This window comes from Pecten maximus, chromosome 1, assembly GCF_902652985.1.
Source record: "Pecten maximus chromosome 1, xPecMax1.1, whole genome shotgun sequence".
Lineage (NCBI taxonomy): Eukaryota > Metazoa > Mollusca > Bivalvia > Pectinida > Pectinidae > Pecten > Pecten maximus.
The window spans coordinates 13,851,801-13,865,217 of NC_047015.1; the positions used below are offsets into that span (position 1 = coordinate 13,851,801).

At 36.0% G+C, this 13,417-nt stretch overlaps 1 protein-coding gene across 1 annotated transcript; it reads right to left on the reverse strand.

Annotated features, from left to right (window-relative positions):
* Positions 1-3,503: 3,503 nt before the first annotated feature.
* Positions 3,504-12,451, reverse strand: LOC117325635 (polycystic kidney disease protein 1-like 2). The gene is made up of 12 exons (XM_033882027.1): positions 11,992-12,451; positions 11,304-11,506; positions 10,841-11,071; positions 10,440-10,610; positions 10,155-10,315; positions 9,260-9,920; positions 8,194-8,326; positions 7,600-7,844; positions 7,169-7,343; positions 5,191-6,438; positions 4,395-4,492; positions 3,504-4,081 (listed from the first exon to the last, which is right to left on the reverse strand). Exons 1-12 carry the CDS (start codon positions 12,386-12,388, stop codon positions 3,851-3,853), a joined length of 3,954 nt encoding a protein of 1,317 aa, XP_033737918.1. The 5' UTR covers positions 12,389-12,451; the 3' UTR covers positions 3,504-3,850.
* Between the last annotated feature and the right edge of the window lie 966 nt (positions 12,452-13,417).

A 13,417-nucleotide genomic window follows, 5' to 3' on the forward strand; every position in this document is an offset into this window, starting at 1 on the left:
TGACGTGCTATTCCAATTATCAGATTTATTTTTTATTGTGGGTCATAGACATTTTGGTAGTCAATTGTGTGAGGGTGACAAATGAAATTATCATTGTTAAAGTTCATACAAATTCAATTTACAGTAAAAATAATGGATTTCACAGTTCCTTCTAGAGAAGTATCAGGGTTTCAAACTTCAGTGAAAGAAAAATGTCAAAAATTGAAAAAAGTAGGTCACAATGACCTATTTATGAATCTGGTGTATTTTGTTATCAGAATCTTGATAAAAAAACTACTGACAACTTCCATTTGTCAACTCCATGATAATTTGGCAACAATCGTATGATGATCCTGATTTGAACTAATGATTGGGGAACGCTGCCTTGTACAGGATCATTGGTTATATGTAAGCGATAAAAAATTTGGCTTGCCGGTTTATATTTGTTTGGTCGATACTGTCCGTTACATGAAATTAGTTATTGAAATATGTAGGTAATAATATAATAATACAAATTCAGATTGCTTTATAATGCTTATTGTTGTAACAAAAGACTAAATTTCATCAAAATGATTATGGTTTCTTTGACATTAATTTATCTTGCCTTTAATCATAGGAATGATATTCTAAACCGAAACAAGTATTAGAAAGCATTCGAGGAAGAGGATGCTAGCCTTTTCACACCATTGTTATTCTTACTTATGCGATTAGAGTTTTGACTGTATAAGGTAATTGTGGACTATAATGAAGCTTTGTAATCAGAAAGATTATATTTGGGATGCGTTAATGACACGTATTGGAGTTAAAATGTCTTTGAACCAATAATTCCAGTTTAGGATACATTCCATAAAGATCGGACCAAATGTTAAGATTGTTATGTATACGTTTTCCATTAATTTACATATAGGTCCGAATACTAGTTTTTTTCTTCATTTTACTAGACCTGTTGGACGATCATAACCTATAGGCAATACTGCCGAAATACTGTTTCTCTCAGTGCTCATATTTACAAGTTTAAACTGTCTTGTTGATTTAAAGATGATTTTGTTTTGTATTACATATCACCACATGGAACGTCTAATGTTCACGTGACGGTCATTGCTCATAAATTTGAGATATATATATATATATATATTCACCTACTGATTTCGTCAATTTTGATACACATTTTTTTTACAGTAAATGAAAATATGTATAATAATCATTTTTTTCATTACCGAACTAGAACCAATACAATTAGCCCCTCATTATTTCTATTATTTTAAAGTCATGTTGTTTACTGTAATATGCCAATAACGTTTTTTCTTTTGTTTCCCTTAAGTTAAGATATTTTCCGTGTTTGGCTTGAAGGATACATTTTTTATATGTTCTTTGTTCATCTCTTTGTTCAACTGGTATATACATGATATGCTTTCTTCGTGATGAATACGTTGTATTCATATTTCATTTAAAGAGGGTGGATATTGATTCATGAGTGAAAATATCAAACTTCCCTCTTTACATGATGAAATGTAAAACAATGAATATTCTATTTATTGCATTTTCTCTCAACTTGACTGATTCCAGTTTAAATTTGCCGATGTCTTTTTGCTTGCCCTCATATTATTATTCCGCTGAATAATATAGCTAAACATACGGAACGCCAATTTGGAAGAAAATCAACATCAAGTAAACAAATAAATATACCAATCGTAACACCCCTACAATTTATTGTAAATATTCTAGTACCAATAAATTGTAATTTCTATCAATGAAAAATGATAGAAAAGGGTGCTTATTTGAAATCATCGGCAACATAGCTGGCTCAATATGGCGAAGTAGGCTGTTTGTGTTAGGCCAATGCTAAGGTCTATCTATTGAAGCCGCTTGCAGACGGACACTGAAGATGACAAATGCCAACAAACAAATCTTTACTGAAAGATCAAGTTATGTGTGCTATATTCTTAATTCTCGTTCAGGAAAAAGCAAGAACATTGCGTTCGACAATCTCAGAAAGTGATAATCGCTTTTAAATGGAAGGTAAGTATGCAAGTATGGTAAATGAGACATAAAAGCCCTTTTGATTGGACGATTGACCACAATAATGGGATGCAATCCTACAAAGAGTGGAAACTGTTGTATGTGGACTTCTTTTGTATGATATTCACCTATCGAAAGTTTTTTTTACTTACATTTAAGTTCTTTTGGACGGTCGACGTTTACAAAGCCGATATGTTCTTACCGTCGTTTAAGCAGGATATGCGTACTGTTCTAGGCCACGTGGTCTTGTATGTTTTAATTGTTGCTGTGTATATCTTTCTTTTTTATGTGTTTCTCTCGTTCTTGGTATTTTTCCTGCTCGTCGGAATTTCCTTGTTAATTTATTAGCGTCTTTGTATTAATTAAGTTTTGTTGATTTACGAAATCCATATTGAGCCAAAGTATGGTCCGGAAGTCAAACGTGAATATTACATGTAATAATGGCTTGGAAATATGTTGAATAATGAATGTCAAATTACACCATACAGTCAAATATTGTATTTGCCTAGAAAATAATTTATGAAAAAACATTCGTTAGACATGATATATTTCATTTCTTTTTCTTTTTGAGGGGGCAGAGTGGCAAACACGTTCGTTAGGCATGCTTTATTTCGATTGTTCCCATTTTTGAGGGATAGAGTGGCAAAAAAGTTCCAACATGAAGAGTCTAATGCTTCAGTTGTTATCGAATAACTACGTTTTATTTGGTTTATGGATACAATAATACACGTATAGGACAACAAATGTCATGAAAACTGCCTTATAGTTTGAAAATTGATGTGTGTGGGAGATATCATATTCGTATATGCAGTATTTATGGAATAAAAGGTATAAGCGATATACTAAAATTCTTTCTTGTTATCATTTGTGAATAGTCTGAACATGGGAAAAGTCCCACTTGTACCATCGAACTGGAAAATAGTGGGGATGATAAGGAAAGGAAGCCGGCAAAGTGTTATTTTTCGACCTCGTAAAATCTTCGACATGACAGCCACGGCGGCCATTATGTAACATGTTTGCGCAATCATGGTTTTCCTGAACAACATATTTTAAACTTCTCGGGTTCGGAGATATATAGCTCTAACTTGCCTGAAGTGATCCTGAGAATATCTTGACCAAGTGTTGTTATTTCCGGCTTGGCCAACATGCATTATTGCAGTCTCAATTGTTGTCTACCACTATACTGCTACTGATTATGCCCATTTGCCTCGTTTTTAAATGTCTTTGATTTGTATTGAAAGCGAGACCAGCAGTTTACTAATCCATAGGAAATTTAATTGAACGTTCTCTGCGTTTTTCGCGTGTCTCTGTTTCGTAGAAATAGTAAGAAGTACTTGTGGCAGTCTTAACAACACACCTACGACAGAGGCGCGACAGGAAGGAACGTTATTTTTGTGCCTCTCTTACTTTCAACGCCCGTGTGGACGCAGTGACCGTACTGCATGCGTGTTCTTATGTTTGATTATACAGTTTATGTAAAATGATTCATATTGAAAACAATGATGTCATTTTTTTAACCAATTGTTTAATAAAACTGACAACAAAGAAAAAATGCAAAACGAACATGAATTAAGTATTAAGTATCACAGACGAAAATGCACCCAAATGGTACGTATATAGATATTATTTGCTGAACAAACATCAATTGTATAATTCAAGTAATCGTGAAAAACCATCAGTCTTTCGTGTCATCCATTATTGTTCCTATTCCTCCAGATAATGCACATGTGATCCATTTGAATATGTTAATGTAAATAGAAACATCTTATTCAAATACGCATTAAATCACACAAACTACAACAAGTAAGGTTGCAAGTGATTCACGTTTGATAGTAGGCGTTGAGAAAGTAAGTTACAAAAATGACATTGGTAAGGGTTCAGTGTTCTTAGTTTTAAGAGGGAACGTTTCCCTCTTCTCTAACGGTAGTTTACCAAATACAAGCGCGTCAATGTATTCGTCCATTTCACTTGTCTTCTCTTCCTGACAATATATGTTGAAGCCATGGGAGCCAACTTGATAAGTGTCCTGTACCGGAACGTCTAAGCAAATATCATCAAAGGATTGCACCGGTTCGTTGCTTTCCTAAACAATAAAATAAATAGGAAATGAAGTAAGTATATGTTTATTGTTCTTGAAATAATAATCTGTTTTCACTAATAATTGTTTCCCCATCTAATGCCCTTTTGACGGTACACATGTACATTCGTTTGTGATAAAAATATATCTGATATCGCCAAGAAGAGTATATGTAATAAAGTGAATCCATTCGCATGTGTTTAGAAATTGTACTAAGACACTGCTCCGTTTACTAAATAACACCGAACATATTAATTAAAACATTATTTTTTATGTTGCTATTAATAGTTAAACGTCTTACAATATCAGAAAAACTTACCTCGTCATCCCATCTATTGCCAAATATGTCTCTGACTGTCCTCATAATATTTGTAGTATCCATTTTAGGACGAGGGTGACCGCTGGCAGGGTTGTAAACTGGAATGTAATAATAAAACGATCATATGAGAAATCGGGTATAAGGTATTGCAGTCGACCTTACTGAAGAGCTGTTGTAGCAAGCTGGGTAGGCGGACGTAACAGTTGTATGTGCAAAACTTATATTTCTCGCTCCTGCCCGAAGCTTCAATACCAAATTCTGAAGCCAATTACATCTTATCAGTATTCTAGGTACATATGCCTCGCAAGTTCAATTATGGAGATTTGAAGTTTTATCAATAATTTTGCAGAAATGTATATATTGTGACCGGCGGAGGTTCTGATGCTGTATAAGAGGACTGAGGAGTTTTGAATTCCAACATCAGAAACATTTTTGAGAAAATATACATCTTTTTACTAAACAGGAAATTTCCTGTACTGGCAGCCGTATTTACTAAGTTTCACGGATTTCTTTACATTCAGCATTTTTTGAACAAACTCGAATATAAGCGTTATCAATCAAAGGTCAATGTGTCTGGAATTAGCAGATTTTAGCCAAACTTTCATCAATATAAAATGCTGCACGAAAACAATACTGCTTCTCTTTTCCATCAGTCTCGTTAAAAAGGAGTCCTAGCTGAAATATCGATATAGTAACCCAAAGTTTAAGCAGTGTGCATCGGGATTATTACGAACCTTGCTCACTTCCCTTAGTTCTTTAGTTTCGGATAAGAATAATGTAATATTCAAACACTTACTGTGCCTTCTATCGGAGTGTATCATATCTTCATTTCTACCACTGTAGATTAAGTTCCGAAGTCCACTGATGTACTTTAGCAATATATTCATTATGCCGTACGCGTCGGGTTGTTTGTTGATGTCTGATCTCACAGTGGTGATGCTCTGATTCAAGATTGCAGAAAAAACCGTCATAAGAATTAGCATGATGAAGATCACGTATGTGAAGAAATAAAAATTGGCAAAGTTCGGAGCTGCACGTGTCATAGCATCCAGTTTGTTTTTTCCTATAAGGGAATTACTAAGGCTGCCCCATGTCGTAAATACACTTCTGTATTCACGCATTGTTGATCCGAACAAGAAATAACCAAGCAAAACCCATCCAAAAAATCCAATTCCAAAAATAAGAGCGAATCCACTCAAGTCAGATGAAGCATTTGATATAACGCTTGCTAACTGTGTCATCCGCCTATTATATCCCATCATACGAAGAAGTCGTATTGTTGCTACGAAGACAATGATGCCAATGATAACGTTGAACGTCACGTCCCATACTACAACATGCTGGAAATTGATGAATGCATCTTTATCTTCATAGTAAATTGCCATGGATTGTGAGGCATAAACAAATCGTAGGCACCACAAGATAACACCAATGTAGCTCAAAATGACACAAGAGAGATCCGTCATATTCCATAAATCTGTGATAAATCGAAATCGCTGTTTGATGATTTTCTTAACAACCTCTACAGTCCCATAAATCAAAACAATAAGGTATATTAAGTAGCAGAACATAGCATATGCTCCAAGTGCTCCTGTATGCTGGTAAGGCCGGAAGGGATATACATCTACCCATGTCAAAAGACCACCATTTTCTGTAAACTCCGTCAAGAATATCAAATACAAGAAGAGATTTGTATTTGCATTATAAAGCGTGAACTCCAAGAAAACTGCTCTTGTTGCTCTGTTGATCCAATGGTATTTCACAAGTTCCTGTACTATGTATCTTGAGTTCTGCAGACCATTCTCAAGTTTTAGGATGTAACCTCCCCCTCCATAGGTTTCATATTCGCCTGTTATAGGTGTGCCCCAGATGTCCTCGGACCGTTGGTACCGCCACGCATCCATCGAATAGAAGTTGGGACTACTACACACCGGGGACGTGTCACCATTCCAACCGACACAGTAGGATTGCTCGTCTTCTTCGTACATATTGTAACCGGGAATGCAGTCACGATTCTCAATAAGTCTCGCGTAAGGACATTTTCCTGTGAAAAGTCAAAAGCGCAGAGATATATGTTCGTAGATACATAGAATGGTATTTTGTTCATCCGTAGATCCCCCCCTCTCAAAAAATAGTGATAATTGTGTTATTTGATAAGATTTTGAATTTTTAAAATCCTTTTCCGTATTGAATAATGGAAATTGAGAGTAGATGTCAATGTGTATAGTATGTCAAATAATAACTCCGTTTTGACAGATTTATTAAGCTAACCTCACTCGAAGGGCCGGTGAGCTTAGAGTATGGCGCAGCGTCCGCTGTCTTTCGTCCATCAACATTTCCTTTAAATGCCTGAATGGATTTTTAGGAAATTTGGTCTCTTGACCTCTGCACGTGAGTACCGTACATAATCTTATAGTCAACATAAACATTAGTCTTTAATCATATTGTAAGAAGCGTATGCCATCAAAAACATTTCCAGCCAAAGTTTATGATGGTACCGTGAACTTTTATGGTTTATAATTTCTTGTATCGTCTTTGATTTACACGGAGTCTAGCGTTAGCTTAAAATTCGATATTGAGCAAAGAGGAATACTTCACATCTTTAGGACAAGTTAGAGAAAGCTTTAGTGGGCTTAAACATATTTCATTGTCAATAAAGAGACACAGGCCTAGGTATCGGGCACAAGTTGCTGAACCTGTCGCTGGCTAATAAATATCTACTGAAGGAGTGAATTTATGCCTATCTTCATCTTATTAGAAAACAAAGTACTTACCTCTTTTCATTCGAACTTGCCGTAGCCGTGGTGGACCAATTTTTGCATTGTCTAGACCCGAGAAGAAAAAGCTATCCCTTACATCGAGCGGATCTCCGTTGTAGTCGGTTTCGGGAAAATATTTCTCAAAAAAGGTCCCATTCAGCCATGTAATGAAACCAGCGGCATCGCTTATCTATAGAAAAAATGTGAAATTAGAAGTATATCAGAACGAGTTTTGTACGTATTTCATTTGCGCTATTTCTTTTTCTGATATCTTCATTTTTTCTGCCGCCGAATACCTAATACTTTTCTCAAAAGTGACTAACGAAACATAATTTTGCATAATTATGGACATTGTAGAACACTAGAACGCAACGTCCAAGTATTAAATGTAAAATCCAAATTATATTAATGTCATACTTTACTATTGTGAAAGTTGGAGGTCCTACCTTGCCATAACCAAATTGGCCATAAGAGTCGTTGAGGCCACGATAGATATTATCCTTGAGTGCAAATGATCTTTGGTCCCGATTTACATAGCTAATGCTATAGACTATGAAGGCAAACACAGCGTAGAAGAGAAGCTCTATGAATACCATCATAGCTCGCTGCTCCTTCAGGCGTTGTTCACGTGCCCTTGCTACAGCATTTTCAGCATCTTCATCTTTCTCGCTCAGTACATCCTGACGGAAGGCTGATAAATCAAACGTGAATGTCAGTTTACATATCTAGGTTGTGATATATAACACAGGATGAATGCATGTATACCAAAACCTAGCACAACATAATTGATCTGATATATGCTGGTAAATAAATCTTTACAATTAGATGAAAACTAAGGCGCAAACAACATATCTATTCAATGTATTCTTACACAAATGAAAAAGATCTTGTGTAGTTTGTTAGTTGTTAACTGCCATGACGTATGCGAAAACGGTGTAGAAATAGTTGAAAAACAGGAAACGTTGAAAAACAGGAAACGTTGAAAAGAACAATAAAGAAGAAATGTTGATCATATTCTGAAGAGTATAAACAACACCTACATAAATAGGTTCTCATGGAGTTCCCGATGAACGTCCTTGACACTCTCTTCACTTCATCTAAATTGACGTTTGATGTTTGACTGTCGAAAGGTCGTCTACAAATAAATGCAAATATTGCCGCCACGAACACAACCTGAAAGATAATAATACCATTACAAACAACATAAGCTAAATCGGTCCAGAAGAATTATGATAATATTTAGGTGCACACGAATCGAAAGTGTGTGATACGCTACTCAAAGGTGATTTTATTTTGTTCAAAATTAAAGAAAATTCATCATTTTTCTGTAAAAAAAATGATGTTTATATATTTGGTTTGGTTTGGTTTATTTTGTTCAACGTCCTATTAACAGCTTAGGTCATTTAAAGACGGCCTCCCGTGCGTGCGTATGTGTGTTTTGGGAGGCTGCGGTATGTTCGTGTTAAGTCTCCTTGTGATAGGCCGAACTTTTGGCGATTTAAAGTGCTACCTCACTGAAGCATACTGCCGAAGACACCAAACAGGACACCCCCGGTCACATTGTACTGACAACAGGCGAACCAGTCGTCCCACTCCTAATATGCTGAGCGCTTAGCAGGAGTAGCAACTACCATTTTTAAAGACTGTGATATGTCTCGGCCAGTATTTGCGACAGCAATTAGCGAAGTGTTTTCAGTAGAGAAGCGATAATATAAGGCTATAGCTTATATAGTTGAGTGCGTTTAAACTGTGTGATATGTAGTGTGTTCCCGTGTTAGTGTCAAGCACGTGTAAATGATCAATATTGTCTAATATATGTATTAATAAAAATATCCGTCAGTCAGATTCAACAGGATTTGGTTGCTGTTGCGATTGAATGCATATTGACAATTTCACAGCTTGCCTCACGCTTTGGTTTTGTCACCGAATAGTGAGCTGTCGTCATGATATATGCATGCTTCGCTTGTCATAGGAAACACACGTTTTCGAAAGTTCGCAAATACAATTTCAATCGCTGTTGATACAATTTTTTTCTTCTTAAAGGCTATGGTATCCTGGCACACTATATTTTGTTTTAAATGAAGTGAAAGTGAGTTGACACATTACCTTTAGAGGATCGACGAACAAAAACGACTCAAAGAATGACAGGACAAATGAAGTGAGCCATGCCTCTGATGCAGCCTTTCCCCATTCCATACTGTACAGTAGCAAGAAAAACGAAGAAGCTGTGATGGCTAGAAAAACGATAATCCAAGCGATGTAAGGTATGAATGAAGGCAGAATCAGATGATCATTTGTGAAGAATACGTCGTCAGAAACATCATCGCTTGTTCTGGATTTTCTTCTTCTGCATGGCCTTGTTTCGGAGTTAGAAAACAGCAAAGCCACAAGTACCACCGGAACTGTTGTGATAAGAGTACCGACAACTGATACATAAACAGTCTTCAAGGAAAACGTCATGCTCCCAATCGACACCGCTCCGGTCTTCTCGGTTTCATTAGGCGAGAAGAACATGGCATTGGTTATCATTGTTAGAAACAATAACATAATTATACAGGATATTCTTTGCACTCGCGTGAAGCTGCTTCGTTCCGGTCTCATCAATGCTGAAAGCCATAAGTGATCTTCTGTAATGCCTTGTATTGCGCGTTGGTAGAACAGGACACCGAATTGCGTTAGATTTTCGTGGCCGCAAGCAGGCAGAGTTCTGTCGATCATTCCATCATCGTGGTCATAAGAAAACCATTTGTCACAAAGAAACACATATCTGCAAACAAATTTTTTCAAATAAATTAATGTTTTTTCAAAGATATACATTTGTAGCCATTTTCATGAGTATTAAAATCCGTAACCATTGGCTTATCTACTAAAGAAGCATCGCAAGTCGTAGTAACAGGAAACATTTTCCAATGAGATATGATTAAATCAGGCACAAATATCAACTTAAATGAGCGATCTAGGTCAATTCAAAATAATGTAAATGCGATTAAATACCGATTACCTTTTATGCACTTGTGGATCGTCTATAGTAATTCTGCTGAGATACCAGGAACGGTTGGCACCAGTACCCGAGTTATCATGCCAAATCCGTATGTAATTCAGATCACCTAGATTTTCTGTTGTCCCCATGATAAAGCGTTTGGTGCAGGCATGATCAAATCCCTTGAAAATGATAGAGACACGTTTATTCCAATACGGATGTTATTCTTTATTTGCTAGAATCAACTACAATTATGATATTGTATGCACTTGAAAATTAGAATGGTTGTGTTGGTTTAAATCGTACCTGTGATTTTCCATCGCTAAGAATTCTTACTCCAGAGTCTGAGGCTTCTCCTGCTACGGCGAAGCTGACATTGGATTTGGTGCCTGATCCACGCCGTAACCCCGTGGTTACGTTGATAATATAAAAGTAGGAATCATTCCTGTCAGTGTCGCTTAAGAAATGCGTCGTCCACTGGAAACGTTAAATATCAGAATGTAATAAGATAATAATAAACTAGAAAACACAACATTGTTAAAGACACCAAATACAATCTCTTTGAAATCGACACAATGACAATACTATTTATAATTTACAAATATTCATGTTTCTTATTAACATGTAATGAATGCCTCAGCGTCAGATAACGACGTACGCTACACAAGATTAACAATATTTAGAATGAGTAGTGAAACCAAGGATACCTTGAGTAGGTCTTTCTTGTCGTGTCTCCGAGCCCAGACGCATAGCAACATATAGCAGATCAAAATCCCCCCTATTGTTCCATATACAGATGCATTCGCAGGATCAAACTTCGCCCACACCCCACTAAAGTCAATAGTATTTGGAGGAACAAAAAATGTGGTTGCAAATAAATTCCCTGTCTCGTCCGCACATCGGCAAACCGTCTCGTTCATCGTAGAAAACGGCAATACCTACCAAAACAATGTTAATATTGAAATAAAAAAAAAATCAGGAAATTTAAATCAAATTAAAAAATTGGATGATCAAATAATGACAGGTTGAAATGTAACTTACCGTGCAACATTTAGATGTGAATTATATTTCGTCCAAGCCATAAGGGGCCTGAAGGTCGTGGCAAAGGGGTCAATTGAATAAAATTTCAAAAGTTTTCTTCTCAAAACCCAGGTATGGTAGAATACATACCGTGCAACCTTTGGATGTCCATCTCGCTCCCGCCTCGTCCCATGTACGACATCCAGTTGTTACGATGACGGTTGTGAAGTTAACGTCAGCAGGTTCGAATATATTCGATGCATTAGATGCAGTTGTCAGATTAGTTAATGTTTGATTGACATCTGCGGACCGTCTTCTTCTCATCCTGTTACTGATCTCTGGAATTGGTGGTGCTGTAAACAGATGAATGTGAACACATATCAAGAATTGTGATTCACTGAATTTTCGAGTGCGAACTATAAAGTTTTAATTGTGTACTCACTTGAATTCGTGATTAAAATGATTTGTTTAGTGATACAAGGTTTCAATAAATATTTGTTCCATCTTTAAACTAGCAAAATAATATGCAGGAGGTCCGCGAACACGAATGGATTTACATTAGATTCTAATATTTGGTTCGGTTTATTTTGTTTAACGTCCTATCAACAGCCAGGGTCATTGAATGACGTGCCAAGTTTTGTAGTTGGAAGAACCACCGGCCTACGGTCAATACCAGGCAACTGCCCCATGTGGGTTTCGAACTTGCGACTCAAATGTGGAGGGTTAGAGGTTAAGTGTCGTACACTTTAACCACTCGTCCGCCGCAGCCCCCATCATTTTGCTACTATATTACATTACTTTAATGTACTGATCGGGTAAATAATTTATAGAAGCTTACCTGGAATTGGTTTTAAGGCTATGTAAACCTTCCCTGCCTTGAGAAATGTCTCCGGAATAAATATCTTGAAACCAACATTATCATTTACCCAGTCTCTTATGTTCATACTATAGGACCAGTCAAACGTTGTAGTTGAAGGATATTCATCGTTCCGAGCATATACGTCATACAATCCATACGAGTCATATTGGAACGGGTTAAAATTGTCTGGTAAGATATAAAACATCACTGCGTCCTCATCACTCAATACATCAAAAACGAAATACAGCATTTGGTCTGGGTCATCTTTCAGATAAATTGGTTGATATCGTTTTGCAAAAGCTACACCTTCATTAGAAATTTGCATATCCATGCTGACATTTTTTCGGGTACCATCGCTCTGTTTGATAGCCAACATGATGCCCTTTGACGTAATTTTGCTCGCGCCGACACCGTGGTAATGTGGTATCTTGTTGAAGACTGCCGTCTGAAAATAACACATAATGTATAAAAATATCTAGTAATTATGGCTGATCTCAAAAACAGCTACATTACAACTAGATTGAAATAATTGACTAATAAATGACCGAACTATCATGTTTGCTCTTGATAATTGGCGTTTCTACAACAAAGATGCATGCAAGTGTGTGGTTACATTAGTAATACCATAAATATTACTCTGCATCTTATTTTTCATTATCAAAACTGTCACATCTTTTTGAAAAAACGAAGCTGCTATTAATGTATGTTTTTGCATTAACAGTCAATTCACTTGTATTAAACATCTTTTTGAACTTATATTAAAAAAATGCAATTTCCACTAAAATGGAACTTTCCATTCTTCGAGGTAACATGACGGGAAATCAATTAAGATATTATCTATAGCATGAGGTAAGCTACTTTAATTCATTAAAAAAAATAGTGAAATATGACATAATATTTTAGATATCAAAAATAGGGTTCTTGTGATGATCCCCTGCTGCTATAAACTAAACAAATGTTGGCATGTCAAACTTTAAATAAAATTAATCATAATGAAAAAGTGAAAACAAAACCTTGTTTGCAAAATGAATTGAAAACGTTTTTATGTATGATTTTATGTAGAGAAAGAAGAAAAAATATTATAATGTGTCTGTTACCACCTCAGTTCTCTGTTGTTACCCCTTAACCATTTTCAATGAAATTTGGCATAGCCAAAGGTCAACGAAATTTGTGAATCGTATGATCCCCTCCAAACGGACCTGAATGTCTAGGCAAAATGGGGTGAAATTGAATGAAATTATAAAAGTCTTTTTCTAAAGACCCTGATGTGGTAGAATCAAATACTCTTGATAAATAGAAGGTTAATAATTTGCTTTATTAATATTTGGGAACATAGATTACATACGGAAATAATGTTTTTGAGCATTATCTTTTTAATGTCTGTTGAATTAAGATAAAATTCATA